At 42.0% G+C, this 21189-nt stretch overlaps 1 protein-coding gene across 1 annotated transcript in view; it reads right to left on the bottom strand.

Moving 5' to 3' along the window:
• The window catches only part of LOC134585290 (acylamino-acid-releasing enzyme-like), a 50700-nt gene extending 31120 nt beyond the window's left edge, over positions 1–19580 (bottom strand). Inside the window, exons 1-3 of the mRNA XM_063440706.1 lie at positions 19467–19580; positions 2169–2298; positions 911–1037 (exon numbers count right to left, since the gene is read on the bottom strand). Of these exons, the coding sequence (XP_063296776.1) occupies positions 911–1037; positions 2169–2298; positions 19467–19487 (278 nt within the window). The 5' untranslated portion in view covers positions 19488–19580. The remainder of the gene's footprint in view (positions 1–910; positions 1038–2168; positions 2299–19466) is intronic.
• Positions 19581–21189: the final 1609 nt, after the last annotated feature.

Below are 21189 nucleotides of genomic sequence, written 5' to 3'. Positions count from 1 at the left end.
AGACAGTGCAGTCTACACCCCTGTGTGGAGAGGCCCCGCACCACCCTTTATCTCCTCAGCAGCCTTAGGTAATGCTGTGATGTGTTTGTGTACGAGTTGCACTGTGGTAACACATGGAATTGCAAAGGGTCTCTATGCCCCATCCCCTCCTCCACAGACACCCACCTAGCTCTATTTTTCACTAAGTTTACCTGGGATTAGATCATTTTGTATTGTTGTGTCTATATAATGGGTATGGAATGTAGATGTTGGCTAGTTTGGTTGGGTAGCAGTCATTCAAAACATGAGAGGGTTAACATGATGGATAACAGACCAGCAAATTATTTGGGCAGCCAAGCTAGAAACAAACTAGCTCTACTGAAAATCTTGCCATTTCTTTACATTGACTATGTTCTGTTGCCACTTACTCACAATTCCATGTTGTTTAGTGTAAGCTTTGTAGTGTCTAAAGGAATAATATTAGCAAAGTGTAGTTTATCAAATTCTAGAAGAACAAAAAAAATTATTAAAAAAATACACAAACATGACATTACTATTGAAGAAACTATTGTATACTATTCAAGTATGGCATGCTTATTGTATACTTTTTCAGTCTGCTGTGATATTTTTTTCGCGCTGGGGATTCCCACTTTTTTGCCGAATGGAGGTGTGATGTAAGCTAGCACTTGTCCTTGGAGCAGTGCCCTGTGCCACTAAACTGGAAATTATGGAGAACCGATAAAAGTGATTGCATCTGTAAGGCCAAATAACCAAACTGGAAAAAGTCTCCAACTAGGTTTTTACTTGCAGTTCTATTTTTTCTCCATAGGTCCCAGTTTAGAGAGCACAGCTCTCCGTTTATTCAGCCTCATACTGCACCCACCCCCTCTCGATTTTAAAGTGCTCCCTTGTTCTTGTGCAATCTACTCACTCTCCCTTGATCTCGCAGCTATTCCCACAGGCACCTGAATACACAATGGTGTTATTATCATGGAACACTATGTACTGTCGGCAAAATTTGACTTGCTCGTTGCGATCAAGATCTCTCTGTGTCCACTCTGAAACAGAACAAAGCGAAGAGACATTGATCATATTGCATGCAAATGCAGATACAGTATACTTATTTGTGCACATAAACAATATTATGAAATATGTTGCCACTTTAGAAATACCAGTTAGATTAATAATAATAAACACATTTTTGAACTTGGAGTAGCAATTTAAAGGTTATTCCTACCAAAAACTGTGTTTTAATAAAACATACTTTTAAATTAAATAAGCCTTGCTAGAATGTTCAAGGCCAAGTTCTCACTGTAGCTCAATCCTCCTCCAGTGGCATTATTTGCCCTTACTGAAGGAGAAGGGGCTTACGGGACGGGAGTATTTGGGCCGCATGATGAAGGTGGGCTGTGGTGCCATTAGCCTTTTGCTGTGATGCCATTGCCATTGAATTTACATTAGCCAGACCAAGTATACTCATTCTGAACTACTACTGACAGTGTTGGACTTGTACATCAGCAGGAAACTTAATGTTATCAGTGTGCACAGTTTCTTACTGAAAAGCTGCATATACAGACACCAAAGAAAACTTCTAAATGCTGACATGGTGATGGTGCCTGGAGCAAACCTATAAAGCAACTCTGTCACCTTTTTTGATGACTGCTCCGCTGGGTGTCCAAGGGCTGCAGGGTGCAGGGGAAAGTGAGTTCTACTTACCTAAACCTGTCCTGCCATGGTCTTCCTGCCAATCATCTTCTGTCATTAGGAGTGCACATAACATGAGGTCTATGCAAGGTCCTGAGAGACGGCAGTGAAAAGCCTTTTTTCCTACAGCCATCACTAGTGACGTATGGGGTAAATGATAAGACTTGGAAAAAAGGAAGCTCCACCTTTTGTCAAGTTTTGTCAAGCAGAGGAAAAATACTAAGACTGAGTAGTCCCTTCTTTGTCTTTGGTAGACTCTTGACTGGGTTGGAAATTCTAACACAGTCAATGTGAGTATTTCATAAAGATTTTATCTTTACAAAATACTCCTTGGGTGGGTGGCATAGCGCTTGGAGTCTAATGCTGAAGATGCATATGCAATAGAAGGAGTACCCCTGTATCTTGGAATATATATATACATTTTTAAAATCTAACAGCCTTGCATGTTCTACGCATAGGGGGAAATAATCAATATCATTGCTTACCAGTGTAGATGTTGCAATATTTGCCGCCATATTGTGTAGTGACATCAGGTCCAACGGTTGCACTGTACAGAGTTGGATAATGGCTTAGGTCACGATACAAGGAAACAATTTCCTTGATGCTTTTGATGGGCTGAAAAGAATTACAGAAATAAAGTAATTTAAAAAAAAAATAACACAAAACAACTTAATCACACAAGAAAACATTCTGTCCAAAAAGTAAAATACAAATCAGGTGAGGCCAATAGACTGATATGCAGCAACTGCTGACAGTCTACCTTTGACCACACATCCAATAGACTATGTAGTTTCTCTAAACAATAAGATTACCATGTTATCTGTTCACTATAAAATTAAACGATAATACTAAAGACATTTTTAATAGAATTCTGAAAATAAACTATTAACTGTGCTTTTAATCTTGAAAACACCTCAGCTTGCATTTTCTTTGGATTTGCAACAAATGCAGGTCTGGGTATCTACAGCATACAGATAATCAAAATATCGAATGACATCTTGTATTAGGGCCATGACTGCGGACACACAGGTTAAAACTTGTAGCACACATGTAAGCCATGCATCCAATGACTACAATAACGTTACTCGATGTGAGGTGCTGCAGGTTACTACGTTTTTTTTTTTTTTAAGTACTTGTAGTGTCATGGTTTATGGAATGTCTACAGAAGAAAAACAAAATTAAAACCATGTCTTTTTATGTCTTTTTTTTTTTTTAATTCTTTATTTTTGTCGTGCAGGTGTGTACATCATAGGTTGAAACGCCACAACAGCGTACAGGTTATTTACATGTCAAACAGTGGCATGAGTAGAAGCACGGTTTATATTATAATGCATTTACAAGTGTAGTAATGTATACCTATGTTAGGTTAAATGTTAGGTAGGAACAAATATCTAGTGCGGCGTATCGAGTTGGGGCCTACAGGCCTTTCGACTAAACGCAAAGGTTTCCGCTCAGGTTGGTAAGTGTGTGCCCGTGAAGATTTTAAAATCACGGCTAAGTTGCCGTGGTGTGACCGCTCTGTCTGAAAAACCATGTATTTTTTGAGCGGTGCATTCAGTTACTTTCTGATAAATAGATGTAATAAACATATGCACACAGCCCCTGCAATCACTTTATGAGATGCATTTACAACGTACCTGACAGGGAGGAGTAGGGGGTGATGTCACCTGGGATCTCTTCTGGTGAATTATGATTTGCCACTTTGGAGCCAACCTCTTTAACCAAATAACGATCCCTCTCCCAAACCCCTATGGGAGCATATAGTTTCTTGCATAAGTATTCACCCCATGCCTTTTACTAAATTTTGATATGCTACTATCTTGAATTTAAAGGAACAGCTCAGAAATGGGCTGACCTCTCTCTCTCTCTATATCTATATATCTATATATAATCCAATTAGGTTATGGTGGGGAAAAATTGTGATTGAAAACCCCTTCCACCTGAAGTCTGTGGATACTTAATACAATGTTAAACAAAAATCTGCACACCAGTCAAGCCATAAGACTTGCTTTTCCCACAGAAATCCCAAAACTGCAGCGATGTTGCAACCGCAAAGGATTCTGGGTGGGCATATGCAAATTAGTTCAACAAAGAATCACATTTTTGCCTCATTCCATTTTAAACATGGATTCCTTGTAATCTGTGTTTGCAGTATACAACTGCTTGGAACACAATTTAGGAAAAGATGCAAAACCAGTGAACCACTCATGGACAGCTGTTTCGTTGTTAATGCAACTCATCAGCATGAGGTTGGTTACTGGTGTGCTTATTGAGGCTTGGTAGTGCTTGGGAAGCAAAATCCAATTAGGTTATGGTGGGGAAAAATTGTGATTGAAAATCACAATCATCACAATCAAATCATTTCAATCACAATTTTTCCCCACCATAACCTAATTGGATTTTGCTTCCCAAGCACTACCAAGCCTCAATAAGCACACCAGTAACCAACCTCATGCTGATGAGTTGCATTAACAACGAAACAGCTGTCCATGAGTGGTTCACTGGTTTTGCATCTTTTCCTAAATTGTGTTCCAAGCAGCTGTATACTGCAAACACAGATTACAAGGAATCCATGTTTAAAATGGAATGAGGCAAAAATGTGATTCTTTGTTGAACTAATTTGCATATGCCCACCCAGAATCCTTTGCGGTTGCAACATCGCTGCAGTTTTGGGATTTCTGTGGGAAAAGCAAGTCTTATGGCTTGACTGGTGTGCAGATTTTTGTTTAACATTTTATTAAGTATCTATATATATATATATATATATATATATATATATATATATATATATATATATATATATATATATTTATGCAGGGCCGCCATCAGGGGGTGACAACCATAACGGTTGTCACGGGCCCGGCGGCCCTGGGGGGCCCGGCCGCCCGGGCCCCACGTGTAGCGCATGCTGATGGGGCCCATCGGGTGGCCCACTCACTTAGGGCCACCCCATGGGCCCTGTATCTTCAGGGGCCCGGTCAGCGCTGCGGCCGTGCAATAGCGAGACCGGGACCCTTTAAAAAAAATCCCAACCGCAAAGTACTGCCACTTCCTCCCAGCTCCCTCCCCTCCCCTCAGCACCGCGCGGGAGGCAAGAAAGACAGGCCGCAGCCCGCAGGAGCCACGCCGACTCCCATCAGCCACAGCCTTCCACCTGCAAAAAAAGGTACGAAAAATTAGCTGTATTTGTGTATGTATGTCTGTGTGTATGTCAGAATGTCTGTATGTATGTTAGAATGTCTGTGTGTATGTTAGAATGTCTGTGTGTATGTTAGAATGTCTGTGTGTATGTTAGAATGTCTGTGCGTATGTTAGAATGTCTGTGCGTATGTTAGAATGTCTGTGCGTATGTCAGTATGTCTGTACGTATGTCAGTATGTCTGTACGTATGTCAGTATGTATGTAAGAATGTCTGTGTGTATGTTAGAATGTCTGTGTGTATGTTAGAATGTCTGTATGTATGTTAGAATGTCTGTGTGTATGTTAGAATGTCTGTGTGTATGTTAGAATGTCTGTGTGTATGTTAGAATGTCTGTGTGTATGTTAGAATGTCTGTGTGTATGTTAGAATGTCTGTGTGTATGCTAGAATGTCTGTGTGTATGCTAGAATGTCTGTGTGTATGTTAGAATGTCTGTGTGTATGTTAGAATGTCTGTGTGTATGTTAGAATGTCTGTGTGTATGTTAGAATGTCTGTGTGTATGTTAGAATGTCTGTGTGTATGTTAGAATGTCTGTGTGTATGTCAGTATGTCTGTGTGTATGTCAGAATGTCTGTGTGTATGTCAGAATGTCTGTGTGTATGTCAGAATGTCTGTGTGTATGTCAGAATGTCTGTGTGTATGTCAGAATGTCTGTGTGTATGTCAGTATGTCTGTGTGTATGTCAGTATGTCTGTGTGTATGTCAGTATGTCTGTGTGTATGTCAGTATGTCTGTGTGTGTTAGAATGTCTGTATGTATGTTAGAATGTCTGTATGTATGTTAGAATGTCTGTATGTATGTTAGAATGTCTGTATGTATGTTAGAATGTCTGTGTGTATGTTAGAATGTCTGTGTGTATGTTAGTATGTCTGTATGTATGTCAGTATGTCTGTACGTATGTCAGTATGTCTGTACGTATGTCAGTATGTCTGTACGTATTCAGTATGTCTGTACGTATGTCAGTATGTCTGTACGTATGTCAGTATGTATGTAAGAATGTCTGTACGTATGTCAGTATGTCTGTGTGTATGTCAGAATGTCTGTGTGTATGTCAGAATGTCTGTGTGTATGTCAGAATGTCTGTGTGTATGTCAGAATGTCTGTGTGTATGTCAGAATGTCTGTGTGTATGTCAGAATGTCTGTGTGTATGTCAGAATGTCTGTGTGTATGTTAGAATGTCTGTGTGTATGTTAGAATGTCTGTGTGTATGTCAGAATGTCTGTGTGTATGTCAGAATGTCTGTGTGTATGTCAGAATGTCTGTGTGTGTTAGAATGTCTGTATGTATGTTAGAATGTCTGTATGTATGTTAGAATGTCTGTGTGTATGTTAGAATGTCTGTACGTATGTCAGTATGTCTGTGTGTATGTTAGTATGTCTGTGTGTATGTTAGTATGTCTGTGTGTATGTTAGTATGTCTGTGTGTATGTCAGAATCACTGTGTGTATGTCAGAATCACTGTGTGTATGTCAGAATCACTGTGTGTATGTCAGAATGTCTGTGTGTATGTTAGAATGTCTGTGTGTATGTCAGAATGTCTGTATGTATGTTAGAATGTCTGTATGTATGTTAGAATGTCTGTGTGTATGTTAGAATGTCTGTACGTATGTCAGAATGTCTGTACGTATGTCAGAATGTCTGTATGTATGTCAGAATGTCTGTACGTATGTCAGAATGTCTGTACGTATGTCAGAATGTCTGTACGTATGTCAGAATGTCTGTATGTATGTCAGTAAGTCTGTGTGTATGTCAGTAAGTCTGTGTGTATGTCAGTAAGTCTGTGTGTATGTCAGTAAGTCTGTGTGTATGTCAGTAAGTCTGTGTGTATGTCAGAATGTCTGTGTGTATGTCAGTATGTCTGTACGTATGTCAGTATGTCTGTACGTATGTCAGTATGTATGTAAGAATGTCTGTACGTATGTCAGTATGTCTGTGTGTATGTCAGAATGTCTGTACGTGTCAGTATGTCTGTGTGTATGTTAGTATGTCTGTGTGTATGTCAGAATGTCTGTGACTGTCTGTGTGTGTATGTCAGTATGTCTATATGTATGTATGCCAGTATGAATTAATGTATGTCTGTGTGTATGTATGTGATGTCGGTGTATGTGTGTGTAAGTCCTCATGCATGTGTGTCTGTATGTATGTATGTTAGTATGTGTCTGTCACTATGTATGCCTGTGTGTCTGTATATGTGTGTATGTCTCAGTATGTGTGTGTCAGTACGTATGCCTATATGCCGTGTATTTCTGTTTCAGTATGTGTGTCTGTTAGTATGTATTTTTATGTGTGTGTGTGTCTGTGTCCTTTTGTATCAGTGTGTGTTTTTGTGTCTGTGTGTATTCCTGTGGGCGGGATTTGGAGGCGGACCCTGTGGGCGGGATTGGAGGCGGGCCCCAGGGGGCCCAGACCCTGAGCTGAGTTAGGGGCCCCAAAATTTCTGGTGGCGGCCCTATATATATATATATATATATATATATATATATATATATATATATATATATCCTGCACTCCCAGTAATAAGTGTACTTGCCTGGTGCTATTCAGCATAAGTATAGACCTTGTAATTCAGATAGCACTCAAGGGACTTAGCTTTTATTGCACAAAACATAAAAATCAACGTTTCGGTCTGATGTCCAAAATTTAATCAGGATGAGAGTTTGGGCATCAGACTAAAACGTTGATTTTCATGTTTTGATAAAAAAAAAAAAATATATATATATATATATATATATAGAAAAATAAATATGATACATTTCTTTAGTTCAACTCTCTGGATTTGCAGTGTCCGGCCTGGAGCTATGTTCAAACCAGGTAGTAGCAGATATCTGTCAACCAATCCTAGTCATTGCATTGTTTTCAGCAAGGGTTTTATGTGAGATGGAACTCAGCACACGGTAGCAGTTCTGTACATGAGAAAACATGAACGTGTCTGCTCGATAAATGAATAACTGCTTTTTTTTTAGTCATTCTAGAAAAGGTGCATGTCATCTGAAGTCACGTGATCCTTTAAATACACACAGTTGTTTGGAGGGATTTTTGCTTGTTTCCCCACTTGCTTTTCTGCACACCATTGTATAGATTAGTGATTAAAAAAAAAAATAATCATGAATACATCTTAATTTCCCTGTTGGTCTTCAGTCTCTTACTATTCAGGCAAGACAGACGCCCCTCTTTAAAAAAAAACTAGCATTCTATCCTCTCTCTTTAGTTGCAAATTTACCGATTTGTATAGCGTTGGTTTTGGAACTTTATAACTGCTACTAGTCATAATGCTTTTAAGAAGAATAAATAGAAATACATTATATTTTGCTACACATTAAACAAGCGGGGTGGAAAAATGAGGGAAGGTCTAGAGCAGTCATGACAGATGCAAGGCACTGTACATTAAAAGCCCCACAGTGAATGCAATGAGTAGCAGGATAGTACCATGTGAAGCCAAGGGGAATTGTTCACGAAAACAGTGAACTATAGTGAATTGAAAATCAAATTAACAAATTTAGACTAAAGTGGCCACGCTATGATTACAGAGGAATTGGAGAATGTGTCCCAATTAATCATTTTGAACAAGATGTTTGGAGTCCAGTTCAATGTTTTTGAATAAACACTATGGAGATAAAACTATTTCAATATTTTACTCTAGGAGGCTGATTAAAGAAACACTCATGTTTAAAAATAAATATAGTTTTGTTTATACTCTTCAGCCTGAATACAACTTACATGAAACCGTATACTGTAACTGTTACCTCATGTTCACAAGACTTGTTATTGCCTATTTCTATGCTTTCTGTCATCACAAAATAAAGAATTTTAAAAAAATAAAATAAAAATTGTTTATGTTTTTAATTTTTTTTAGAAGGAATCTGAATTCAAGAGACACAGAATAATATTAAATGTATAAAATTCTCTGGACTATAATAGGGCATGTGCCATGGGTGATAAAAATTAAGGAAAGCAGGGCAACAAAGAAGGTACTACTATGTCTCCATATGATTGTACTAAGAAGCATGTCTCCACATGGTCTCTCTGGTATGGTTGTACGGTTAGGCACCACCGAATGAAAACAGCTAAAAAGGGTGAACCTTTGCTGTAAACCCCTTATCACGCCTTCCCCTTTTTCTCACTCTTTAAAATCATCATTCTACTTTTTCTAATCTCTCCATATTGAGTCAATATTGTTACTCTTTTCTTAATTAGACAGAGATTGAATGTTGTGCAATGGGTTATAATTAGTTCTTTTGGATCCTCTGAGGATATCTGGTCTTTAAACGCTGGGTTTATACCTCTGAGCAAAGATTCTCATTGGTTTCTCTACAAGAAGACCCTCTTGCAAACTCACTAGGCTAGAACATCTTGTTTTCTGTTCAGTACTGTGTGCCCTCTCTCTTATATGTTTTTTAATCTATAAAATGGCAAAAGAAGTTAAGCAAACTTGCTATTGATATTTAGTATCAGTAAACCACAACATGAATTGCTTCACTGACCCACCTTGCCAGCCGTTCAGAGCTGTGTAATGTTTTTGACAGAAATGCTTCTACAATACTCATTGTGTAACTTCCCATTAAGTTCCCAGTCCATTCAGTAATCCAGGAAACAGAAGAAAGCAAGCATGATTAATGCATGTGCAATTTTTTTTTTCCCCTCACAGAAACCTGTTATACAGCCTTGATCAGTGGTTCCCAACCCAGTCCTCAAATCACATCAAAATGTCAAGACTGGCGTAGGCAACCTTCGTCACGGCAGATGTTCTGAACTACATCTCCCTTGATGCTTTGCCAACATAATGGCTGTAAGAGCACGATTTTCACAATTCTATTCCAGTGGGGATACAGGTAAAACCAGGACCATTGGTATGCCTTGAAGATTGGGTTGGGAAGAACAAGGGTCATGTCCTGAACAGATGAGAGACAGTGACTATAGGGAATTGTTTTACAAAAAAAACAAAAAAAAAAAAACAGCACCTTGGATGAATGGAAGTAGAAGCAGAATTACCTTTTGTCTATGAAAGAAAAAAAAAAGATCTTCCCATGACTGTTTGGACACCAACAATGTATTGTTAAAGGGACACTCCAGGCACCAACCAGGTGCCAACTCCCACTACTCTTAACCCTGCAAGTGTAATTATTGCAGTTTTTTATAAACTGCAATAATTACCTTGCATGGTTAACTCCACCTCTAGTGGCTGTCTACTAGACAGCCACTAGAGGTCACTTCCTGGTTTGTAGCAAGGATTTTCCTTGCTAGAGCGTCGCTGGACGTCCTCACGCTGTGTGAGGACCTCCAGTGTCGCTCAAATCCCCATAGGAAAGCATTGAAATTCGTTTTCAATGCTTTCCTATGGGGAGCGCTAATGCGCATGCGCGGCATACCCGCGCATGCGCATTAGGTCTCCTCGGTCGGTGGGCGGGATCAGTCTCGCCCACCGGCCGACGGAATCACAGGGAGGAGCGGCGCGGAGGAGGAGGCAGCGACAAGGGACATCGCCGCTGCCTCAGGTAAGTCACTGAAGGGGTTTTCACCCCTTCAGTAACCGGGGATTGGTGGGTGGGAGGGTGATTGTTTTCCTGGAACTGGAGTTTCCCTTTAATGATTACACAAAATAAAAGTTTTTAAAGATTTTTTTTAACAAAGAGTAAAAAATACCTTACACTCAAATACATAAAGCTCACATGATCTTCAAGGAGTCATCAAAAAGCTAAGACAAAAAATTGCCAAACTATACACTTTACACAGGGTAACTGAATAAATAATTTTTCTGGCCATATCCATGGCAGCACAACAATGGGTAGCTCCTCCCTATCCCTAACCAGACAGGAACCTAATTAAAACATAAGGTATAAGTAACCCCTCCTACCATCAGCCTTTTTGTTCCTGTCCTAACCCTAGGACAGGCTTAGTCATTCTAAGATTAGAGAATTTTTATTTTTGGCTTACCTGAGGGTTGTTACCTTCTGCCTCAAGGGAGTTCAGCCTCTCTCCATTGGGAAGTCTTCAGTATGTGTCCCTGTGCAAAGGTAACCCCCTAGAGAAACCCCTTTATTTATTTTTTTAAATTCTTTATTTTTGAGTGCAGTTATTGACATAACAGTTTGCCTAGCCACAACAGCCATGGCAAAAAAAAAGAATTTTATGCAGCGAACATGTGGCAATGGAACAAATGCACAATTTTTATAGTTATATAACAAGTGTAACGTTACAAGCTTACGTACGGTCAATTTGTCTAGGGGTATGTGTGGTCGGGCGGTAACTTTAAAGTTACTCAATAAGAGACCGTGACTATAATTCGTAGTGCTGCTTCCTCACAGGTCGAGCACTAGTGGTCTGTTGCTTAGTCGAGAGTGATGGGTGTGGGTGTCTAGTCTGGGTATATCTCTGAGTTGTCCGCAATGGGGTGTACCATAAGAGTGTTCCCAGTTTAGTCGCTCTAGTAGCCCGTTCCCATTGATTAAAGCATGCTTATAGTGTTCGTGCTTACTTCAAGCTGAATGGGTGGATGCATATAGTGCGGGGTTTGGGCCTAACGGCCTGAGACGCAGGTGTGCTGGTTAGTATATGCATGCGTGTTTAAAGCCCCTGACCAAGGGGGTTGCGGGGGGGGGGGGGTTAGTAGTCGCCACTTACTATGGTCTTGTTATTGGTAGTTATGGTCGGCATGAGTATAAGTTAGGTCTGTCCCTAACTAAGTCGAGGTTGAGCAATAAATGGTAAAACGGTGTATACAAAATCAAACCAAAACATTAACGTTAAAATATATAATCAAAGTTCGTGCTTGTTAATCGTGGTCGTCCGTGCTTTGCGGGTCAGCCGTTCTCGGTACAAATGGTTTTATGGAAGCGGGATCCCAAGTCGCCGCTGGTGCTCTCAAGGTGGGGGGGATGCTCGGACATGGCAGCCCCAGGGTCTCCAGAAAGTTTGTCACTTCAGCCACGGAGGGCAGATTGTGTGTAGTCCCGCCATGAGTGACAGTGAGGGAGCCGTTCGCCCCCCATCGGTAGGCCAGTCCTGCTGCCCGGAGCTGCGTTGTGACTGGGGTGAATGACTTGCGGAGAAGAAGTGTGGGCCTTGTAAGGTCACGGTAGAAGGTTAGGATCGAGGTTTCGAAAGTGAGGGGTGTCCTTCCTCTTAGCGCTGACATGATCTGGAGCTTGTCAGGTAGGGAGATGCAGCGAAGGATGACATCCCGGGCCATATTGGGCTGAAGGGGAGAGTGGCCTGGTAGACGATAAACGCTGTCTATTGCTACCTTCTTAGCCACAGCATGTGGCAGGATTGTGGCCAGCAGTCTCCTGATATAGTGGGGAAGCTCCTCCGCCATAGTCGTTGCGGGGATACCCCTTATTTTAATACGATTCCGTCTCTGGCGGTCTTCCATCGTGGTGAGTTTATGTGCCAGTGATTGTTGTTGCATTTGGAGCCTTGTGATAGAGTCTGTTACTGTAGATAGGTGGGATTGCACCTGTGCTAAGGCAGATTCGGTGGTCTTGCCTCTCTCCGACACTGCTCGTACTTCTCTTTTTAGGATGGCCGAGTCTGCTGCGAGCAAGTTGTGGATTTCTGCTAAGAGGAGTTTCAGGTCTTTCTTGGTAGTCGGCGCCGAGTCATCAGCTGCCTCCAGTGACTCGGCTTGAGTTGCCGGTGAGGGTTTCGAGCCTCCGGGCTCGTTGTGGCCTTGTGTGGTGCTTGGATCTCTGTCGGGAGTGTCACTTGCGACAGTAGGCCGAGGCTGTGCGGGCCTTTGGAACATGGCCCCGATATCCCTGCCATCCGTTGGGGCGTGCGTTTTTTGCGAGCGCCGACCCATGCCTGGCATAGTTGTTGGCAATGCGAGTGGTGTTGGGTCGTCAGGCGTCTCAGCCCAGGTCTGCTCGCCACCTCCCAGGAGGTTCTCTAGGCTTTGCAGCGTGCGGTAGGCCCCGGATTTGTATTTCCGCCGGGCAGACTTTGCTGGTTGAAAAAAAGGCATCTATCAGTTCTGCCTGTTCTGCGGAACCTGTTCGCGCTGGTGCCGTGACCTGATCGGGTTCGGTTCTGCCGATATCGTCTGGATTAGATTTGATATTAGGGAGCTTCGAGAAATGGCGTCTGGTCAGGACGATTGGTAAGCCCCGCCCCCCAGAAACCCCTTTATTGACCAGGGGTTCTAACTTGCTGTGACCCTAGGAGTAGCAAGATCATGCCATCACCATAATTCCTGCAGTGACCAAGGGGTAGCAGGTTGGGCATGCACATACAGAGCATATGGATTTACTTGCGGTGACCCTAGGGGTAGCAAGATTATGCCATCATCCTGTCTCCTGCAGTGACCAAGGGGTAGCAGGCTGGACATGCACATACAGAGCACATGGTTTGCAAGGATTAATATGACATTGACTAACATTCCATCGGTGAAAGAGTTAATGTGAGACAGACTAGCATTCCATCACTGATAGGATTAAAGTACAACTCTGTTATCCTGTACTTTCCCATGGATTTACATGCTGTGAACCTAGAGGTAGCAAGATTTTGTCATCAGCCTATTTCCTGCAGTGACCAAGGAGTAGCAGGCTGGACATGCACATACAGACCACGTGGATTGCAAGGATTCTATGAGATTAACTAACATTTCATCCCTGAAGGAGTTAATGTAAAATGGACTAGCATTCCTTCACTGAAAGGGGTAAAGTACAACTCACTATCTTGTACTTTCCATTGGATTTACTTGCTGTGACCCTAGGGGTAGCAAGATTTTGCCATCACCCTATTTCTTAGAGTGACCCAGGAGTAGCAGGCAAATATATGGATATAACCCCTTCTACCCTTCATCGGTTTCATCTATACGGTAAGGGTTTTCTGCTATTTGAGTTTCAATCAAACTTATTCCTAGGCTTCATTTTTTGGGGGGTACATTTGAGTTGGTCAATTTGCCAAGTTATTAATGTGCAAATAGTGGGCAATCAGTTTTTCATTTCCAATGTCCTTATGAGGTGTGTGTTGTCAATTTGCATTTATATTTTGGAAGTCTTTTGTGTACTTCTTTCCCTCCCTTGGTTATTGCTTGGGTATTACCCATTGTTGTGCTGCCATGGATATGGCCAGGAAAAAGAGAAATACTTACCGTAATTTTCTTTTCCAGGTAATAGGCCATGGCAGCACAAGGATCCCACCTAGGGATATTGCTGGAAACAAGACTGAGGGTGGGAGGGGTTACTTATACCTTCTGTTTTAATTAGGTTCCTGTCTGGTTAAGGATAGGGGAAGCTAGCCATTGTTGTGCTTCCATGGCCTATTACCAGGAAAAGGGGAAATACTTAGCGTAATTTTCTTTTCCTGGTAATAGGCCATGGCAGCACAAGGATCCCACCCAGGGATATTGCTGGAAACAAGACTGAGGGTGGGAGGGGTAGGAGGGGTTACTTATACCTTCTGTTTTAATTAGGTTCCTGTCTGGTTAGGGATAGGGGGAGCTAGCCATTGTTGTGCTTCCATGGCCTATGACCAGGAAAAGAAAATTACGGTAAGTATAAATAAATTTTCCTGTATGGTCTTCTCTGATCATGTGGTGGCAATTAACGAGAGACAGATTCCTTCTATATAGGCGGTAAAATTAGCTATACAACTCAATAAACCACCAGAAACCTTTTAGTTCTCATAGTTTTAACCAAGTCAACTACACTGTAAAATGTAAAGCTAATAGATTTCTTGGGAGAGGTGAAAGTAATGATCAAGAAAACATAATTGGCACGTAAGTTGCCTGGATAATATAAAGGACAATCTGCAGGCATTCCTTCCTGGTTCTGGCCTGAATTCTTTTTTACTTATTTTTATTAAACAAAGAAAAGGAAGGAAATCATATGCTAGTCAGGGATCCCACATTTTTGATGATAACGACGGTCAGACTACAAAATAGTAACAAAAATACTTTCACCCTCTGAGACTATTAGATCTTTAAAAGTTATCACACTTGCAGTCTCTCTCTCTCTCTCACGCACACACTCTATACATAATGGACTAAAGTTTGGAGTCTTCTGGCGCCATCCCATGGTAAGGAGTCAAACTATTTTTGAACGGTTTCACACTTACCTGGGTCCTTTAGGTCTTCTCTTTACTGTTAATGCAGAAACTCTGTTTTCACTTAGCTAGCAATTTTGCAAAACATTATTATTAGATGGGAGCATGAAAACTTGCACAAAAATAAAATTGTTTGACTAATCCCGTACGAAAAATTCATGACCCATAACTGTTATTCCACAAAAGTCCAATTATAGTGTTAGTTGTAGTTATGTAAACATATTGGTAATATTTTCATACAAAAATGGGAAATCTAACTAATCTTCTCTGATTCTACTCTGCATTCGGTATCTCATTGCTTCTTGCGTATTTCAGCGTCTGAGATTGTAAAAGTACACAACAATAAATTTATTTGCGGCTTTGCAAGGAATGTTTATTAATAGCCGACTATAAATCAATGCTTTGTGATAAAGCAGCACCCGGTTCTTATATAGACATTCAAGCAACTTCAGTACAATAAGTTAAACCTTGATACTTTTACAAATGTCCAAAATAAAGCTATGGCATGGAGAAGACCAAACTCTGAATTTCATCTGCCTCCAATGCAGCAAGATTTTGTGGTGACAGACCGAACTGCTATCAGTAACAACACTGCATCTCAGTGATCCCAGCATTTACTGGCTGTCTGAGAGTGATAGGAGTGTGATTGCGGTCAGCATGTTCAGTTAATGCAAGATTTTTGTAGAAATGCCGTCACCTTTTCAAAACTTTAAATGTACAGAATATTGGCAAACATCCCGAAATGTGACAGATAAAACTGTACCAGCATTGTCTCATTGGAATGATATCAGTCTACCTCAAATGCATGTTTATATTGGGGGCTACTAAACAGTGGTTTTGGGCAGTGGAGTGTCCATTTAATTTATATCTTTCCCATAGTTCAGACCAGAGAATAGGCGTGAGGTTCGAAGATGCTCAAATTATCTCCGTGCCACTGCCATGGTTAAAGGGCTCATGGAGGATCTTTTTTGCCCTATACTCAGAAAAAAAACCAATGGGTGTAGGGAGTGTTTGAGCAGCTCTGCTGCCCAACCATTCCCATATTTAACCTCTCACCCTTCACCTTTGAGTGAGGGTCATGGGGGGACCCTTTGTTAGGTTGACACAATTTTAATAAATGTTTGCCCATCGCTCAGACAATGGGATGGAGAAAGAGAGAAGACATGCAGTGTCGCTGCTTATGCACCACCGTTTTTAACACATTAAATGCCAGCCATGGCTAAGGGTCAAATTGTGGCCAGGGTGCTTTTTCATCTTATGTCAGAGATCAAGAATGCTGTTCTTCACTGTCCACCTGCTCCAATTTTTAACTTCCCATTGTCTGCCAACGAGTTAAAGGTGTGCACACGGGGGGGCGGGGCCTGGCCGCCGAGCTAGCCGGTCGCACCTCACAACAGCTCCGGCAAATCTTGGCTTAAAAACTTACAATATGGATCTGTTGAACTCCCCTCGTTGACCTACCGCGGTGGGCTGGCACCTATGGAGACACTGGACCCGGGGAGAGGCTTGCAGCTGATGTTTTAGTCCCCCGGTGGGGTACGCATCGCTCCTTTTGGATGAGGCCTACTCAGGCGGTGAGTGAGGCGGACGGCCGCCGCCCGCTATCCTGCCCAATGCTACTCAGCCAGGCTCCTTCGGCTGGGCAACCTGGGCCTTGTTCCCCCCCCTCTGGACCGGTGGGGGTGATCCCGGCCTGCACCCTGTACACCCTGTGGCTCCTGCTACATTGGAGCTTTTGAGTCCCCGACAGCCGCCAAAACACAACTCTGACCGCACCTAAAATGGCGGCGCAGCGACACTGCTGGCTCACACGAGCGCCTCTGGCTTCGAGGGGATGGTACCCTCCAGAATCCCACGCAAGCACTGCACGCCTGCAGAAATGGATCAGTACCAACTGACCCACAGCCTCAGTGATAGCTGTACAAGCGATACCACGACAAAAAGGCGGGAGCGACTACCTGCTAACCAGCAAAGCACAGACCCATTGTTCCAGACCCAGCAGACCCCTCGGACCTGCCCAGATGACTTGCACACCATTACTCCATCCCGAGGAGCTGACCTGCACCGCCTCCATAACGACGCAGTGAAACTAGTCAGCCGGACCGCAGGGAGTAGGCACCGGACTGCTGGAGGAAAGCGGCGGAAGAGAGCTCCACATCACAGCACTAAACAATTCTGGACTCACTGGGGGAGCGAAGCCTGCATAACTTACCTCCTTGGGGTACAAGTACCTGGCAGCATGCCGCTGGGGTGTCGGGGTGCTCTTATACTCCAATAGTCATATAGTTTTAAGCGAATAACCTCAGGACTCTACCTGCATATTAAGCGTAATTAGCAAGGGCAACAGCTTAAGGGCATAATTTAGCAACAGCTAACTCATGAGTGAATATCATAGTACTATAGTTCGCAAGCTTGTGTTACAATAGATAATTGATTACTAGTACTGTTTTATAAAATGTGCAATACATTTACAATCTTAAGCGCAATTAGCTGGTTATACGCATTTCTAGCCTAGCATGTTATGCCATAAAAATGATGCCTAGAAGCCTGATATCTTCATGTAACATAAAAAACAAAAATGTGCAGATTGCCCGGCTATTGTTCTATTGCAAATCATAATGCCACACTACAACAACACTAGCAATGCCAACCTAGCACCATAAAGCGGTGATCACCTTACTATAATATCATAACGATTTCTCTGTTTAGCCAAAGCCTGTTATAACTATATAAAAATGTGCAATGTCTCATGCCACTGTCAAACTTATGTGCATCAACAAACACGCTGTTGTGGTGTATGTCAATAATATGTAATAAACTGCACAACAAAAATAGTGTGCACACTTCTGGCACGTAAATGGTTAGCAAGTCCAAATTTCATTTATTTTGTTTTAATAAAAATTCAAACAAACCAATGTGATCCCCCCTTACACACTGAAACAAAAATAAAAAGGAAAACCACAGTTGGTATGTATAACTTGAATGAACCAAGTTTTTCTTCTGTGCACAAGTCTAATAGTCTTTCATTACCTCATGTATAAATCAAAGCGTAAATGCCAAGATTGACATTATCTAGCTATGATTTGGTTTATTATAAAACTGGCATAATCAATTTTGATTTCAAATGTTATTACTTTATAGCAATAAGTAGATAGTAATGTACTTTTTGACCCTAGAGGGTTCCTTGGTGCACTGAGTAGCAATGTAGTTTGAGCTTTTTTAGTGTTTATTCAACAGTAAACTACATGGGTATTATATTCAACATATATCTCTAATATCTTAGCGTCAATGATCTAAGCTATGCACTGACAAGCATAGCTCAGATTGCAAGCAAGTAGAAACACTGCACATTCAGACTCCTACCACCATGACCACTTCAAAAGGCAGAACTAGTCATCGTATTTGCAGTAACCCTTTAAGCACCGCTTTTTAGAGAGAGTTAGAGTTCTTAGATGTCAACTCATCACCTACAAATTGTCTTCTGCTCCAACACCAAAAAGGACATACAAGTAAGTGAGAAAAGATGTGCATTCAATTATATAATAAGATTTGGCAAAGTGACAGTTCCCCTTTAATATGTGTCAACCTAGACCACATGTGAAATAGATTTTTGGGTTGCTCTTCTACAGGGTTAAGGTCTACAATCAGCACTTGGCTTAAAAAGTGTTTGTTTTGTTGGATCGCTGCTCCCACTGCAGAATAAACCATTTGCTTAACTTACAAAGTTACGCAATGAAACATTAAAAAAAAGAAAACGCAATGCCCACAGACTACTCCTACATAAAGATGAACCATGTAAGCCATTATTATATTCCTACTATGCCAATGGATTCAGCAGAATTGTAAACAACTTAACACAAAGATAAATAAAATTACAATTAATTAATAATGACAGACCGGAAGGCTGATGCATAAATTAGCTAGAATGTAAGCTTATTTAAGCAGCTCCCTCAACACCCTACGTTCCTGTTTGTGCAGCTCGTCTCAAATACATGTCTGTTAGTCCACCTATTGTACAGCGCTACAGAATTTGTTGGCGCTTTATAAATAATAATTATAATTTATAAAGCGCCAACAAGAGCGGTCTTTCAAGAAGGGCAAGTGCTTCCTGAACAACTATATAATAGATGGGATTTTACTGAAAGGGAGTGGATTGTGGTAGGATTAGCTTTATCTCAGTTTCGGCCAAATATAGTCAGCCCTCCCCTGGTGTAATGGAAAACTGACCTGGCAGACTATAGTTATCGTGTTTTACATGATGCTCACGTCATGTGATCAGACCAAGGTCACGTGGGACAGAACTGGTCCCAGCATAAAAATCCCAAGGGGACACACACAGTAACAAGCAGTCACGTGACCGAACGCGGTCTAACCCATCCCATGCTAGGTGAACACAGGTTAATAGCTAAATAAGCAATCACGACCTTCACAGCAGGTCGTAAAAGAAAGAACTCCCCCCTTCATCACAACCACCACAAGGCTTCCAAAGAAACTCAGCCCCCTTTAAGAAGCCCCATTTAAAAAAAAAAAAAAATCACCTGCGCAGCCTCCGCCGCCATTCTTCAGGAGCGCTCTGAGGCCGGAGATAGAAAACACTAATTGCGGACGGCTGCCTCCCCCCTGCAAAAACCAATGGTTCCTCCCTCAGCCGCTGATTGGTGGATTCACTTCCGCATGTAGTACTGGGCATTGCTCACAGTGGAGCAGGTGTCAGCGCATTCCCCTCCCATATAACCCTTTACATGCCGGTGGAAAGAAGAACTGACTATGTTGAGCTAGCTGATAGTTTATTTTATTATTGTTATTATGATTGTATTGGTTTATGAGTACTGATTAATTCATGTTATTATTGTTAATTATTAAGGCTATTTTTAAATAATTAGAAAATATACTTTTTTTTTTTCCCCTTAAAGTATTTTGGGTTCAGATCTAAAATCTATGTAATATTGCTTGTGATTATCATTTTAATGAATAACAATGTAAATTTTTTCACCCACTTTTTTTAAATTTTATTTTAAATTTGACAATTCAGTGTCACAGTATCACAGTCGACATAGACCAAAGCAATTCTTCACATTGAATTACGTTATTCGATATATCGCCAGATACCCTGTCATAAACTACTGGAGCATTGCATCTCCTGTACAATGTCTCTGCTCACATTTCCGATAAACATTACATTATATCGAGGAACGACATGTTATATGCTGTAATATAAATGTATAACCCCTTAAGGACACATGACGTGTGTGACATGTCTTGATTCCCTTTTATTCCAGAAGTTTGGTCCTTAAGGGGATTTTAAAAAAATAATAGAAAACAACCCAGTCCATTTGCAACGTGATCATTCGCCCTATATCTGTCGCACTTTTTACCTCACACGTACAACGGAAGGCGTACATGTAATTATTCGGTAACCCCCTCTTCCGTACTCAGTCCCTAAGTATGTCTGCTACAGCTTCCTGTTCCCATACATGTGCATAAGTGTGTCAGCTTTGCTCTGAGGTGTTTCTTTTTTTTTCCATCTCGTTTACACCCTTACATAGTTACATAGCTGAAAAGAGACAGGATTCCACAGTTGGGGACCTGGGCGGGCTGCCTAGCATCCCTATAGGGCTGTCCAGAGACCTCTGTCCCATCTGCACCATCCATGCCAGGGGGCTTGTCTCTGGACAACAGCCCCAGCTGCTGGTAGGTGGGACCAACTGTCTCCACTCCCTGTATCTTTTCCTGTGGTTGGGGAGGGGGAACGACTGTCCCCTCCCAAGGTGTCTATAGCTGCTGCTGGGAATAGAGACCCTTTGTCTCCTCTCCCTGTAAGGTAAGCTGCAGCTGGGTAGTCAAACCGACTGTCTCTACTCCCGATAACGCTGCCTGGTGCTGGATAGTGGGACCGACCGTCTCCACCCCGAGTGCTGCTTGCTTCTGCTGGGATAAGGGACCAACAATCTCCTCTCCCTGTGACGCTGACTGGTGCTGGGTAGTGAGACCGACTATCTCCACTCCCAGGGATGCTTGCTGCTGCAGGGATGATGGACCTATAATCTCCTCTCCCTGTGACACTGCCTGCCGCTGGGGAGAGAGACCGGTCGTCTCCACTCCAAATAACTCTGTCTGCCGCTGGGGAGAGAGACCAGCCGTCTCTTCTCCCAATAACCCACTCTGCCGCTGGGGAGTGAGGCTGACTGTCTCCACTCTCAGTAACTCCTGCTGCTGTTGAGGAGTGGGACCAGTCACCTCTACCTCTTCAGTAAGGTCTAT

Source organism: Pelobates fuscus, unplaced genomic scaffold (genome assembly GCF_036172605.1).
Source record: "Pelobates fuscus isolate aPelFus1 unplaced genomic scaffold, aPelFus1.pri scaffold_35, whole genome shotgun sequence".
Lineage (NCBI taxonomy): Eukaryota > Metazoa > Chordata > Amphibia > Anura > Pelobatidae > Pelobates > Pelobates fuscus.
The sequence above is the reverse complement of the archived record's forward strand: the minus strand, read 5'-3'. Positions and strand labels throughout refer to the sequence as shown.